The following is a 15,575-nucleotide window of genomic DNA, read 5'->3' on the forward strand; positions in this document are numbered from 1 at the left end:
TTCTCAAAATGCTATTTTGTTGTCAAATGACACACACAAACCAACATAAGAATAGACACTTATATGAACCAGCTGAACACTTTTGTGCACAGTGTAACACACGTGACCCCAAACTCTATAATGAATGGAAAACACATTTCTTCATTCATAACAATGAACTTAAGCCTTTTTTGTTCGGTGTCACTCTTAGTGTTGAATATTTTAAAATATTGTTTTCATACTCAGAACACAAATACGTGGCAACAAAAGTATTATTTTTTTCCCCCCAAAGCAACATATACACATACACTACATCCCAACAAACAAAAGCTGCACATGCAAAAAATGTACTGTATAGTTAAAAAAAAAAAAACACACACACCCCAAAAGAAAACTGCTGTATCCTGTCTTCTGTTTCGGTCTGACCACATCGCCTCATCCACATCACAGGAAAAGCAGGGAAAATATCTCCTTGCGTGGCGAGTCCAGCCATGAAAAGCATCACCTGCTATATCTCCACGTGCATCTTCAATGGCTTGGAGGAGGGGCACATGCGTTTGTGGATTTCGGTCATATCCCTTCCATCTCCAGGCAGAAAAAAAATCTTCGCTAGGATTGAGGAATGGAGAATATGGAGGGAGATAAACTATTGAAAAGCGTTGGTGGCCACCTCTAATTTATGAATTCTCTTGAACACACAAAAATTCAGACAAGAGATGGCGTGGTGGCTAATGAAGTACAATTATGATTACAATGCTGAAAAATGTCTAATTCATACAGAATTGTGTAGTAGGCTGTGTGGCAAGATACCTCTTACATATCCCACGACTCACAGGTTAGAGTCATACACGCTTACCAGTAGCCAGGATGCATGATCAAGCAGAGGCATAGTCACAGGACCATCAATTGTCATGCATCAACTGTGGGATTGTAGGCTACAGTACTTCCTTGAACATAGTTGTACCGCAGTTTTGATTCTTTCCAAATTGTGTTAAAAAAGGCCCCCGGTAGATCTGCTTCATCCTCACATTATTTCTGCGCAATACTCGGTCCGGTGTTGACAAGCTTACCCTGTCAATGTTTTTGAAATATTCCATTGTTTTCTATTCTACTTTGCATTTGCCTCAATGCTATGGCATTATTTTCTAGGAGCATGTTTATAATTTCAGTTTCCTGTTCCCGGCCACTTTCAGTTCTGCAATACAAATATGAAATTACTGCTAGTAGGAATGAATTTCCTAGACACATGAAACACGTTACAGTCTTGCTTAACACTCAACAGGCAATACTGTATTTGAGTATTGCCGTATGCATTGGTATTAGCAGTTTCAGGGATGTGATTTGACCAAAGTGAAATTATCTGAAAATTTAGCCGGGGGTCTCGGGGCCGCTGGCACCCAGCTAGGTCCAGGGCAGTGCCTTGGTGGGGGGACAAGCCCCGGAGCTCATGGGTTTTCCGTGTTTTTAAGTACTTTCAATGCACTCACATGACAAAGAAATAGACAAAACAACAGCATAAATTTTCAATGTATATTGAACTATCCCATATAAAATGGCAGTTTTAGTCAACTCAAAATCAGTCACATTCAAAAACATTGGATTGCCTTTGCTTTTAAAAACTATCACTGAGAATATCATCATATCTAACTAATGTGATTACTAAGTTAACACATAAATAATGTTGAAGAGTTCAAATTTCATGAACAAATAATTGTATCATGACCAAATGAAAAGTAACTCATATTAGAGCATACCACAAATGTCTTTGTTATAGCAGAAGATGTTATCTGTCGGAGTCATGTGCATACACAATGAACTACTAAAAAAAAAAAATAATTCTGATTTTTTTTTGGGGGGGGGGGGGGATAAAAAAAGCGGAATTCCGCGAATTAGCGGAAAAATCACATCCCTGCAGTTTTCGAGTGAGAGTAGAATTCCTACCTATTCTCGTATCGGAAAGTCCGGATGATGGCAGCTACAGTACGCCTGCACAAATTTGGCTTTACCCTTTGGCCAGCCTCCCTCATTGTTAGACCATGGTTGACCAAAGTGGCTCGGATCTCATTGTTGATTATAGTTCTTGTTCGTGGCCTGCTTACTCTGGCTCTGCCTCCATTTCCAATGTAGTCCTCCATTTCTCCAACCCAGATCACTCACCTGTTGCCCTTTTATGCTGAAGCTCTGATTGCTGTTAAAGCATGGTGTTAAAGCATGTGATGACTCAGTGAATATAGCAAGTTTCTGGTTTACATGTTGTGGTAACTTTATCTCGGGTACCAAAAATTGTGTGTTAACAATCGATGGCAGGTTTATATTCCATCTGTGCAGGCCGCGCCCCAAAAAGACTCAGGAGAACTGAAATGGTGATAACGCTGCATTGCCAACAATTTAGTTGTTTTCAGTCTTTGCGCACTTTCAGAAATGACTGTATCTTCAAACATGCAACAGTAAATTGTAGATTAAATTGTAGGTAATAGTAAAAGATTTTATGTGTTTTCATAATAAATTAACGTTGCCAAAAAACAAACAAACATATTTACAGAGTCAGATAGGATAGGCTCAGGTGTGATCGCAAGGATGGATGGAGATTTTGAAGCGGACTTCCTCATGTTTTTGTTGTTTGACTACTTTCAAACTAATTGTGCAGAAGAACACAAATACGGTAATTGTTAAAAGACGGAAATCATCAGGTAAGGATGCAAGATTGTCATACATGATATTAAAGGTGGTACTAACACAAAGATGTCTCATAGGAATGTGCACGCTGGATGGCAGCAGAACTGTTGGGATGGAAGGTGTGAGTGATGGAACCTGCGTTCCCCCTACTTCCCGTTTTAGCTGCTATCCCACAGGCCCCATTAGTCAATTACACCTCAGTACTGCTGATTTATACGAGCTGAAAACAAACCCGCGTTCCCAGCATCAAACACTTCCCGAGCTATATATTCTTCCTGTGGAGCTTAGGTGTGTTTGTGACTAATTCAGGAGAAGTGAAATTATTCATTAGTTCTCTTTTTCTCTCTCACAGCCTCCCAACCGATCCTCGAGTTCAACAGCTAAGGGGCACAAGCAGAATTGCAAATTAGAAAGTCAAATTGGAAATTAATTGGCCACCCTGATAGACATGCTTATTAAAGTTTGACCTGGCTCGTCCGGAACTCCCACTGAACATAAAACAGCAATATGAGATTGGAAAACAAAGCAGCAGACCAACTAATAGAATATTTAATTGAAGGCTAAACTTCACTGACAAACACATAATACTTAACCACAAAGTTATCAATGCGTTTACATTTTTAAAGAATTTTCTTGTCATGTGAAGACGCCAAGTTCATTAAAAGATAGCCAGACACTAATCTTAATCATTCTAAACACTAGATGGCCATTAAAAAAAAAACATTTCAACATTAGGTGATGTAGCCTAGCAGATTTAAACCTTAAAAAGATCTCTCAGGCAAATGGCCAATCAATTACACATTTGGATATATAATAAAATTATGGTGTATGTCGTGTTTGGAGTATGTGATAAAACGGCCTGATTTACCAAACGCAATATGAGCTTCATGTCTAGCTACAGTACCAACATTATCCTAACACGCCATCTAGTGGAGGAGTCCGGTGTTACAAATAGACGCCACAATGTTCCGATTTAGTTACTCACTAACTTAAATGGGTGTTTGTAGAATACGCAATACAAATGAGTTTGATGCATGGGTTTACAAAAGTCAGTTGAAAGATCATTATATATGATGCACATCATTTTCCTCATTAAATTAATGAGTGCTCATCAATCATATGTCTGCTGCTTATTTAAAAACAAGGTGTTGCACTGCTGTTACAGTGTCCCATTATAGTCTATGTTTTAATATACTACTCAATTTGCATTTCAATTTTAGATCTCAAACTAAGTACTAATATTTACAGGACAGCCACTGTATTTGTCTACATAAATTTCGACTATGTGTAAATGTATAAATATAAAGTATAATGACATTTAGAATATATTGTGATAAGTCATCTGTATAAAGATTTATTTACAACAAAAGTAGAAAAATACAGTGGAGCGTGCAAGACATCAAAGTAAGGAAAAAAGCATCAAAAGCAGAGTCATCCAATGTATCTGAGACTTTCTCAATCATAATATTGTATATAGTAAAATCTCAATGTGCAATACACAGTGCTGTAAATTGATGGTTTTGACACCACAGCACCTGAGGCTGTCAGAGCACAGAGCGATACTTACAAGCAAACATAAACCACACGGCACATACATTCTCTGGATAAATAAAGACCCGAACACGAAGGGCCAGCCTCACGTGGTCACCGCGACAACACACTATCTCATCACAGAAGTGGGACCTGCAAAACAACACAAGACACAGAAATGATTGTGAATAACAAGATCATGTTTTCTTAGGCCCAAGCAAAAACTAGTCCAATTTATGACGGTTGTAACCTCGAAACATCTAGAACTTTCTGTACTATCGTGAACTAAGAATCTCCTCTCAATTTTGTCTAGCTGTAAGACAAAAATTAGTTGGCTGTATTAAACCTATAAAGCCTGAACCGTGAAATATATGAGAGAAAATTCTGATTCTTTGTAATTCTTTGTATATATTGGTTCTTTTAAACAAACAAAATGAATGAAAAGTAACTTCCACATAGGACTTTTGATTTGTGTCATATTTGATACATCCGGTCACAATGCTTTAAATTTGTACATCTATAACTGTCAAAAATATTATAATAAACAGACATATCAAACATATTATTTCTAAAAATCAGAAAGAACATTTCCCACTATTAATAAGTATAAGTGTCTCTCTTTTGTCTATTGGGGCAATCTTGCAAGGTCGCTGGAGAAACCATCAGCTGGGTGATACCACCCTCTAATGGATTAGCCGTGCAATGCATGTGTCAAGTATATACGTCAGGGTTTTAATGGATATACTCATGAAATAGAGAGCTTAAAATGTCTTGTATTTAATATGATATGTTTGTTATTATAGTTAAACAACATTCCAAACTTGGAATCGGTGGGGAGAATACTTCGAAGACCTCCTCAATTCCACCGACACGTGTTCCTTTGAGGAAGCAGAGTCAGGGGACTCCGAGGTGGGCTCTCCTATCTTTGGGGTCAAAGTCACTGAGGTGGATGGAAAGCTGCCCGAGGTGTGGATGAGATCCGCCCGGAGTTCCTAAAGGCTCTGGATTGTTGTGGGGCTGTCGTGGTTGACACGCCTCTACAACATTGGGTGGACATCAGGGACAGTGCCCCTGGATTGGCAGACCAGGGTGGTGGTCCCTGGTGTGCTTCAACTATAGAGGGAACACACTACTCAGCCTCCCTGGTAAGGTCTATTCACGGGTGCTGGAGAGGAGGGTTCGTCGGGAAGTCGAATCTCGGATTCAGGAGGAGCAGTGTGGGTTTCGTCCCGGCCGTGGAACAGTGGACCAGCTCTACACCCTCGGCAGGTTCCTCGATGGTGCTTGAGAGTTCGACCGTGTCCCTCCGGAAGTCCTGTGGTGGGTGCTTCGGGAGTACGGGGTATCGAGTTCCCTGATACGGGCTGTTCGATCCCTGTACGACCGATGTCAGAGTTTGGTCCGCATTGCCGGCAGCAAGTCGGATTTGTTCCCAGTGAGGGTTGGACTCCGCCAAGGCTGCCCTTTGTCACAGATTCTATTCATAGCTTTTAAGGACAGAATTTCTAGGCGCAGCCAAAGTGTTGAGGGGGTCCGGTTTGGTGGCCTCAGTATAGAATCTCTGCTTTTTGCATTAGATGTGGTGCTGTTGGCTTCTTCAAGCCGTGATCTCTAACTCTCACTGGAGCGGTTCGCCGCCGAGTGTGAAGCGGTTGGGATGAGGATCAGCACCTCCAAATCCAAGACCATGGTCCTCAGTCGGAAAAGGGTGGAGTGCTCTCTCCCGGTCGGGATGAGATCCTGACCCAAGTGGAGGAGTTCAAGTATCTTGGTGTCTTGTTCACGAGTGACGGCAGGAGGGAGCGGGAGATCGACAGGCGGATCGGTGCAGCGTCTGCAGTGATGCGGACTCTGTATCGGTCCGTTGTGGTCAAGAAGGAGCTGAGCCCAAAGGCAAAGCTCTCGGTTTACCGGTCAATCTATGTTCCTACCCTCACCTATGGTCACGAGCTGTGGGTCGCGACCAAGTGAACAAGATCCCAGATACAAGCGGCTGAAATGAGTTTCCTCCGCAGGGTGTCCAGGCTCTCCCTTAGTGATAGGGTGAGAAGCTCGGTCATCCGGGAGGGACTCAGGGTTGAGCCGCTGCTCCTCTGCGTGGAGAGGAGCCAGTTGAGGTGGCTCAGGCATCTGGTTCGGATGCCTCCTTGACGCCTCCCTGGAGAGGTGTTCCAGGCATGTCCCACCAGCGGGAGGCCCTGGAGACGACCCAGGACAAGTTGGGGAGACTATGTCTCTCGGCTGGCCTGGGAACGCCTTGGGATCCCGCCGGAGGAGCTGGTTGAAGTGGCTGGGGACAGGGAAGTCTGGGCTTCCCTCCTAAAGCTGCTGCCCCCATGACCCGACCCCCGGATAAGCGGTAGTAAATGGATGAACGGATGGAACATTCCAAACTTACTTGAGGCATGTGGAAAAAGCTCTCCGGGCATTGCGGTGCAGGAAGTGGATGGGGAAGCCTTTAAAGGTGTGCCCGTCTGGGACAGCCCTCCTTACTGCATCCTGAAATTCCTCATTTCCACATGAGACCCCAGTGCAGCGCTCCATCTCATAAGCTGACAAGGCTGAAGACAGCAGGTAGGAAAGGTGGTCATCCCAGACTGTTGTCAGGTTCAAGTCCTGGAGGAGAAAGATGACATCAACTCATCTGTGATTGGTTAATAATAACTTGAATGTGTAAGCAACCTTTGAAATATGATAATAATCTACAAAGAACAAAAGTGTAAAAAAAATAATAATAATAAAAAAAATTAAATAAATTAAAAAGAGTTGAAATTCCTAAATGTAAAGTGGACTGGTCGTACCTTCCTGTGCTCGGAGATCAAGTACCTCATCTCCAGCTCCAGCTGATTGCTGACAGCAGCAGCATCAAGAGATGATGAGCTGAGTGGAGGAAGAGGCGGTAGAGAGCTGGTGGAGCCAGAGTCACACACTGACTTCAGAGCTTCTTCGCTCATTGCTTTCCACCGAGATTGATTCTAAAAGGAAGGAATTGATACTCTAAACACCAAACTACAAGCTATTTTGAGACTTTTTAGCCCAATTTGATATTAAGAATTAATGGCATACCCACGGAAAAATTAAAAATTAAAAAAAGACTTTATAGCTTGCTACGGATTAAACACCTACTGCTCTACCTGGAGGTCAAAGACACACAACTCCACGGCGTCAGACGGCTGACAGTTGGCCAGGAAGCTCTGGTGGTTGAAGACGCAGCCCACAGTGCGGTAGGGGTATGAGGGTTTAGGCTGGGAGGCCAAAGGTGGGGCATCGGGGTCTATGGCTTGATGAAGGTATCTGACCAGACATTTGTAACAATAAGCATGTTCAGTTTTGTTACGAACACAGATATCATCCTTATTTTACATTATAGAGTGAACACATGCTTGTGGATCTTCTCATATATCCAGGTCATTGCTTTCTCAGGGCATCGAATCGATCGCAACTTGGCTGCTCTGTTTGTCTTAGAAGATGTTCCGCCTCTCATTCGAGAAAGCAGTCCAGTTGCGATTGATTCAATGCCATAAGAAAAAAAACTTGTAAACACAGAATTCAATTACACATTGTAGAAAAGACTGGCCAAGTCAGGGACCATGACTTTTCAGCGTGGCTCTTGGTAAGTGTTTTTTGTTTTTTTACTTTAGTTAACGCCTTTGGCCCCTAAAATGAGCGCTGTGAAAAATTAATCAAGATTTTTTTTTTAATCCCAATTAAATTTGATGAAAAAAACCTAATATCTGCATGTTTCTGATTCTTAGTTTTATCAAATCAGCATAAATAACTCAAATAAGTGATGTTTATCCTTGTGGAGTTCCACAGGGCTCAATTCTTAGTCCTCTCTCAAAACCTATCCAACAACAGAAGCTCTTTGACAATTATTGCTGTATATTTATGTACTGCTTTCTTTTCACTCAGTTGATTAATTGTTATTGTTACATTCATTCATTTTGATGATTGTTTTAGATGAGTATATATATTTTTCTATTGTGTATTTACATACCATAATGTACTTTCCTGCATCTCAACAAGCAAATAAATTAGACAAACTGTAGGAATGCAAATTGCAGACCAGATCTGGCACTTTTATGAATAACAAATTTCAAGATAAATTATCTATAATGTTCTTTTTGTCACCGATGTTGAGGGTGCCATCACTGCAAAAAAGTTCAACTCTTATGACAAAGCTACAGGATTTGGAGGCAGGCCTGTTATTTGGAGAGATTTTGTCAGTATGTAAGAAGAAACTAACCTGTGTGCAGTCAGACTTTCCCAGAAAGTTATACTTCCATCAGTACCTCGGGTCAGTACCCAGGTGTGAGGTACCCCCTTAGCTTTGGTGCCCACACACACATATGCGTCAAGGCCAAAGCCCAACAAGAGGCTGCACAACAAGGTAGAGTGGTCTTCACAGTCCCCCTGTGGGTAACACAACAACAACATGTGGTTAAAATGCATTGTTTACATTTTGTTAGTCTCTTAACATCAATCTGGTGATCTTTCCATCATTAAGGTCAAAACTATGGAGCAATTTTAATTAGGGGTGTCAGGCGATTCAAAATGTTTAATTGTAATTAATCGCATTGCCTTCAATAGTTAACTCACAATTAATTGCAAATTTAATATCTGTTCTAAATGTACAATAAAATGTACAAGTTTTAAAGCTTTTGTTAACATAAAAGTGGAAAAAATGGTAAACTAAACTTAACTAAATATGGCTGTATATTTTAGTCATTGATATAGTAATTTTATAATAATTCATAAAATTTAGTTAAAATTAAAAAGATATACTGTACTGTAAAAAAAAAGAAAAAAAAAGGAGTGTGATATTATTTGTGTTGAGGTAATTGCTCTGCCACTAGATGGCATAATTGCATTTGTAAGACGGTGACAGCTCAGTGCATTTTGCTTTTTATATTAAGAGCTATCTAATCTTTAACATGAAGTAACTTGGGAAAAGTATCAAATAAAATTGTAAAATATAACTTGACCCCATTCTCCACAAATATATGCATTATTATTACATTTCTTATTGCTAAATTTTGACGCGGACGAACCTGCTGCGTTGTGACTGGAATTCCCCCAGTACAAGCTTTCCAAGTAAGGGGCGGTCATTAATCGCACGTTAAAAAATGTGTGGCATTAAAGGAACTTTAAATTAACTCAAAATGAATTCAATCATTTTGACACCCCTAATTTTAATATAATAACAAGCTGAACAGAAAATTATTCAATATGAAGTGACATTTGAGGAAGGGAAGAACAATTTGATTTCAGAATTTGTCTGTGCCTTTTGATGCCGCAATATGGTGGCAAAGCAGTACTAATGAAAGTCATTGTGACCAGTGTGTTCAATATGCTTCGTGACAGTGCCGGCAAGCAACTGTCTTTATCCTGGAAGATGTTTTCCTGTAAAGAGGTGTGACGAGAGCCAGACTAGCTGCGGTTGCAGCATGCTGGTTCGAGCTCACAACTCATAATGATAGATGTTCCCCAGTAGTGCTTAAATGGACGGCAGCATCCGAGCAGGCTGAGGACAGATGAGGCTAAATTAATTTTCCTTGGAATGAAACTCATAAATCATAGCTGACAAGCGCCACTCTGTTGTGTCTGTCTTGCCAGGCACAAACAGCAGAGCGGCGGGGAACATTTAGCCTGTGGTGGCCTAGGAAATCCGCAAGAAAATGCCTAAGTGCTTCCTTCTCAGAAATACATTCATAACCTGTAATAAATAAAATATAATATTAAAAAAATGAATTATAAGATTACAATTGTTGATGGACTAAAGCAAAACAAAAAAATTGATTTGTCATTTTATTCTTGGTGTGCCACATAATTAGGTACACGTGATTTTTTTTATGCACAGTTGTTTAGTAGTTTGCAATTATTTGTTGTATGAGAGGCAAAATATTATTATTAACGCAACTCTTGATTAGTCACCGATACCAATACTGATACCACTAATAGTTTTCATACATAAAATTTCCACAAAAAAACGACAAATAATTTTAAAGAAAGGCCTATACATCCCAATGCAGCATTTCCCCCCAAATTACATGAAATTAATGGCAATTATAATGGAAAGGTAAGTACCAATAACCAGGTACCAGTATTGGGCAGATAGCAAGCCATATTTCAAGGTACTTGTGATGGCAGCAGATACCAGTATCGGCCACCCCTCTTGTGGCCGTTTTAGAATCAGGAACTAGGAATTACAAATTAGAATGATACAATATTACCATTATTTTCATGCAATTTTAAGGAAACATTCTAAATTGCGATATATAGGTCTTATTTTAAAATGATCTGTCGTTTGTGGGGGGGGGGGGGGGGGGGGTTAGCACTAGTGGTATCGGTACTTGGTATCTGTATCGGTGACCACTCAAGAGTTGAGTACTTGTACTGGTATCAGTCTGAAAAGAAGCGGTATCAAACATCCCTAGTAATTTTCTATTCTTCTACTTTCTTGTTCCTGTTGATAAAACAACCACAAGAGTGTGGCTGTATGTACCTCGAAATAAGCCCGGGTATCTATCTAGTATCGGTACTCACCCATCTGTGATTTTAAACCAATTCCACCTCGCAAGCGTCAATCAGTCACTTATTTTTCCTTTCAAGGAATTGTAAATGAAGAGGGATTTTTTTTTTAAGATTTTGCATCAGAAAACACCAGATGCCTGCAATGATGATGTCACGGACAACTTGAATTGATTGTTTACTTTACAATCCATTTCAACATTACCTTTCCTCGACACAGGAAGGCCAATAATGTGCACCACTGCTCATGCTTCTCTCCTCCTCCCACCACCGGGGCCTTCTCATGTGCCAGGAGGCTAACAAAGCGGGCCGCCCGCCGAGGACTTTCTAGCAGCCGGCCAGCCCGGAGGACGTGCACATAGGAGCACACCGGTCTGTTGATACCATTTTCATCCTGCAGATGACACAGAAACCTAGCAGCACAGTGACACAACCTCACCACGAAAAAAAAAAAACTTTGAGTGTAAAAATGAGCAAACCTGTGCAAAGATTTTGACCATTTTGGACTGGTTTGATGAGCGGATTTCAAGAAACTCCCTCCACCACTGTTTGGCATACACCAGGAAGATCCTCTCTCGCTCTGCTGTCCTCTGCCTTTCTAGTGATTGCTGAATAACAAAACGCAAGATGTCATCAATATGCTTAGGCAGGCCTACACCAACGATATCTGCTTTGAAGGATCGTTACGCAGATGAACACCTGGATAGGACAAATTTAAATCAGTGCTTTACCTGTGTGCTGATGATGTCAGCGCCGAGTGTTCCTGTGAAAGGAGGATAAAGCTCGAGACTGACTGTCAAAACACCAGCCGGCAGCTTGCATTCACTTCCTGGTGACACAACACAACTTTGGGTTACTGGTTATATTTTGCAGTGGCAAAGAAATGCACTACATCATACTGAGGGATGTTTACAATGTGAAGCTGATGAAATGTATTTCCATATTGTCCAAAAATAATAATAAAAGGCAAAGGAAGTCTAATTTCTGGACTATAAGACGCTACATTTTTCACTTGCATTCGACCCTGCGGCTAATACAAACTACAAAGGTGCGGCTTATCCATCAGATCACAAGGGGGCGCACTATAAAGGAAGCGCAAGAGCGTCAGGCAGAGCAAAACAAACCAAGTGAGCCTAAATACAGTAGGAGAGACAGAACGAGAGCGAGACAATTTGCACCCTCATTATGGAAAAGAAAGTAGCAGGGACCCGGTGCGGTAACATTAAAACACCTGCGGCTTACAGTTGGGTTCGGCTTATATGTGTAACAAACTCGAGTATTCCCCAAATTTAGCTAGCACGGCTTATAGTCAGGTGCGCCTTCTAGTCCAGAAATTATTGTAATCAAAATTAAATTACAATTTCAATTATTACACTCCACAATTACAAAATCAGCAAAATCGTAAACAAAAATGAAACATTATACTAATTTTGAGTCATTCATATTTATATATATGCACCTTTTTATTTTAAAATAACTAATTTAATCAATCTTGTTTGGTCCAAAAGGAACTTGCATAATTATAATGTATTTGTTTTAAAAAATTTTACATGTTAAAATGTTAAACATTTTCTTGTTTTGTACCATAAAACAAATGATTGTCCTAATCGTGATTGCAATTATTAATTGATTACCAAATTAATCGTGATTAATATTTTCTTCATAACCGAGCAGCCCTTATAATTACAGCTTCAATAATCAGTTTTTAAAAAATAATAATAATCTTGGCTAAATTGTCATGTTTAAACACGATAAATAACAAGCTACTGCTGACCCAAATAGTCTTGAACTGATGCCTGCTCACATGGGAGGTGAAACATCTTCTAAGACAACCACATTAGTCCAGTTGTGATCAATTTAATGCCCTGGGAATAATGGCCTTATGCTTTAAAATGCTTTTAACAGACAAAAAAAAGAAAAAAAAAAAGATTTTTTTTTCTCTCTCACCCACTCCCATCAGTTCCACAGCCAAGCATGTCTTCCCGTTAGGTGAACTCAGGATTGTCCTCCAGTCCAGGAAGTAAGATGAGACCAGAGCCGTCTCACTGGAGGTGTCAGTCTTGATCAGCACGAAGTGAACCGGATCAGAAATGGACAGCATAGTGGTCGCATCTGCCATTTTACTTCCTTCTCCTGCAGAACCAAAGACATTTTTGCCACACTTCCAGCATTCATTGGAGAATTTAAAGCCATATCTCGAACACAGCAATCGCAGTCATTTTTGCAATGTACCTGCGCCATCTGTGTGGATTTGGAAGAGGAAGCCCTCCTGCAGGTCAGGGTCACAGGCGCAGGGCACCGGCTTGGAGTGAAACCTCTGATTTCGGAAGTGCAGGAATAACTTGAATGTGGAGCACACCTGACCAGGTAAAGGCTCTGGCTCCTGCAGGTGCTCCAAGAAGGCCTTACCACCAAGCACTTGCAAGTACAGGTAACGTCTGGATGGGTCAACATTGGCTGCAATGTTGAAAAACACCGTCAGTATTTAATAAGTTATCAGCTATTAAACTGATTCTGACTTATTTGCTTATATATTATACTTTTTTCCGGCCGAATGTTTTCTCCATTTATCAACTGAGGAGAGGATTTTGGAACAGATCCTGTTTCCATATGTGAAGGTGCTACCTAGCAAAACAACATGAGAAATAAAATACAATGAGAATACTGTATACAGTAGATATGTAATTTTAATAAATTAATCAACAGTGGATTAACAGAATAAAAATACAAAAGAGATATCACAGTAAGAATGTGGAGCAACCTGCGAAAAGTGTAGTTCCTTCATCACGTCGTCTATGACACCTCTGCGCTGCAGTGCATGGAGGAAGTCCGCCTCAGATAACATCTGATGTGCTGCACCTTGATCATCCCTCAAAGTCTCAGACAACACCTCTCGGATTTTCCCATGAATATCCATCTAATGGAGGGACAACGGAAAAGGAAAAAGAGATGTTGCAAATTAATTTCAAATTAGAAGTCACAATCTATTGTCAAATTTGTCAATATGGACTTCAACAAACAAACTTGATCCAGAGGTCCATTTGCATAGACTATTTAAATAAGTCAGACAAAACCATAGTTTGCATTATAATTTGAAATGTGGTGTAATGTACTATGTATGGGTAGGTAAGTGGGAGTCATGTCTAAACAGCCATGACGCAGTTTGTGATGTTTGTGGAAAGTCGATAAGGAGATGTTAATAGCTAATATGGATCTTTTTTTAGGCCGATACCAATTTTAGGCAGGAAAAAATACAGATTAATCGGCTGATTGCAAAAATATATATATAATGCATTAATAATACGCAGATGTTCGCAATTAGTGGACCGGCCCAATACCTATTCCCCACAAATAGTGGCTATATGTTCAAAAAATGACTTTCCTTTTCGGTTCCCAGAATGCTTTGTGTGGTGTGATGCATTTAATTAGCAAAGTTACAAGGAGATACAACCTTGTCATATGTGTGTGTTACCAGTGGTTGATTCATATTTTACACACATATATTTTCATATTCAAATGTTTTTCATATTTAACTAAACACTTGTGTACAACTGCTATAAATAATCAGCAAAAATCGGCCATTGTTTTGGCCGATGTTTGAAGGGCCATAATCGTCTGATTTAATCATCTGGGTGATTAATCGGGAGGGCCCTATATAGAATACAAGGCGTTTATTATTAGATGATGATTAGATGAAATCGCAGGCAAAAGAGCACAGGGCCGTTCTTTTTATGCTACAGGCAGGCAGACAGAGAACATGTGAAGCTTAAAGTGGTGCACTAATTAGCAGCCAAGAGTAGCTCTCAGTTTAAAGAAAGATGGTGACCCCTGGTCTAGTGTTTTTACTTTTTGGGGGGATACATCACTGAAGGAGTAAAAGACTCCACTACGCGATGATGAAGAATTTCAGTACTGTGGTCATGCAAGTGACATCATCATCTCACCCTGATGGGACAAGTCGAAATTCATCGGCAAAGTGTGTCAATAATTTGACTTTTTTATTTGAAATCGTGTAACATATTTTCCACATTCACTAGACGCGACATAGTGGGTAAAATATTCAGTAGAAGCTGTACCGTTAGTGTGCGCGTTAAATCTAAATTATGCATGTGACAGAAAACAGACAGGCATCATTTGTCATTTCAAGTGTCCATAAATCATTAGTTACAGGATCTTCACCTTCATAAGATGGTTGTGAATAATTTGCTTCAGCTCGGAGGCCTTCTTCGGAGGAAGAGCCATGACAGCAGCTGGATGACAAGTTCGTTGACGGAGGTCCACTTTTGAGTAAAAAGTTTATTTTCTGCTTGACAAAGATTGGGATCAATGTAAACAACACTCACAGCAAGCGTTTCAGTCTGCGACGGCGGCAAGCAAGCGGGAAAATGTCTTCGCGTATGCCTGATGACGCCCAATAAAAAAATTATGTTTTAATAAGGAGCTAGATAAGCGTGAACATGAAACCACACAATATACACGTGTTAATACATTATTAGTCAAAATATCATCGGTGTAAATTTATTGTAACGAGCTAGTTATTTGGATATCTGTACGTTACGTCATCATCTGCGACGTGAGTTGAAAAAGGCCCTTCAGGAGTCTGTTAGAATCATAGAGGTATTCGTAAACACCGTCTTGAGCGCGCAATCGTACTTCGGCTAGCCGCCATGTTGGATGTGGCGGAATAGAGCAATCGTGAAAGATACTGTACTTTCATTCAGGTTGATGCTTGATGTACCAACCGTTTTACAGTCAACGTCAAATCTCAAACTGAATTGAAACTTACCGTTATTTCTGATTATATTTGGCTGTTTATCTACATTTTGCTAACAGAATTTGCGAATTTTGTGTCCAAAGCA

At 40.3% G+C, this 15,575-nt stretch overlaps 1 protein-coding gene across 2 annotated transcripts; it reads right to left on the reverse strand.

Annotated features, from left to right (window-relative positions):
• Positions 1-2,958: 2,958 nt before the first annotated feature.
• cep76 (centrosomal protein 76) lies at positions 2,959-15,264 on the reverse strand. Of its 2 annotated transcripts, XM_077575658.1 has the most exons (14): positions 15,060-15,264; positions 14,896-14,966; positions 13,478-13,633; positions 13,257-13,341; positions 12,949-13,173; positions 12,664-12,849; positions 11,448-11,545; positions 11,196-11,324; positions 10,922-11,110; positions 8,432-8,598; positions 7,320-7,479; positions 6,987-7,160; positions 6,584-6,801; positions 2,959-4,338 (listed from the first exon to the last, which is right to left on the reverse strand). In XM_077575658.1, exons 2-14 carry the CDS (start codon positions 14,956-14,958, stop codon positions 4,200-4,202), a joined length of 1,989 nt encoding a protein of 662 aa, XP_077431784.1. In that variant the 5' UTR covers positions 14,959-14,966; positions 15,060-15,264; the 3' UTR covers positions 2,959-4,199. The 2 variants fall into 2 exon arrangements, with proteins under 2 accessions (XP_077431784.1, XP_077431785.1); XM_077575659.1 differs by lacking the exon at positions 14,896-14,966.
• Positions 15,265-15,575: the final 311 nt, after the last annotated feature.

Source organism: Vanacampus margaritifer, chromosome 9 (genome assembly GCF_051991255.1).
Source record: "Vanacampus margaritifer isolate UIUO_Vmar chromosome 9, RoL_Vmar_1.0, whole genome shotgun sequence".
Classification (NCBI taxonomy): Eukaryota; Metazoa; Chordata; class Actinopteri; order Syngnathiformes; family Syngnathidae; genus Vanacampus; species Vanacampus margaritifer.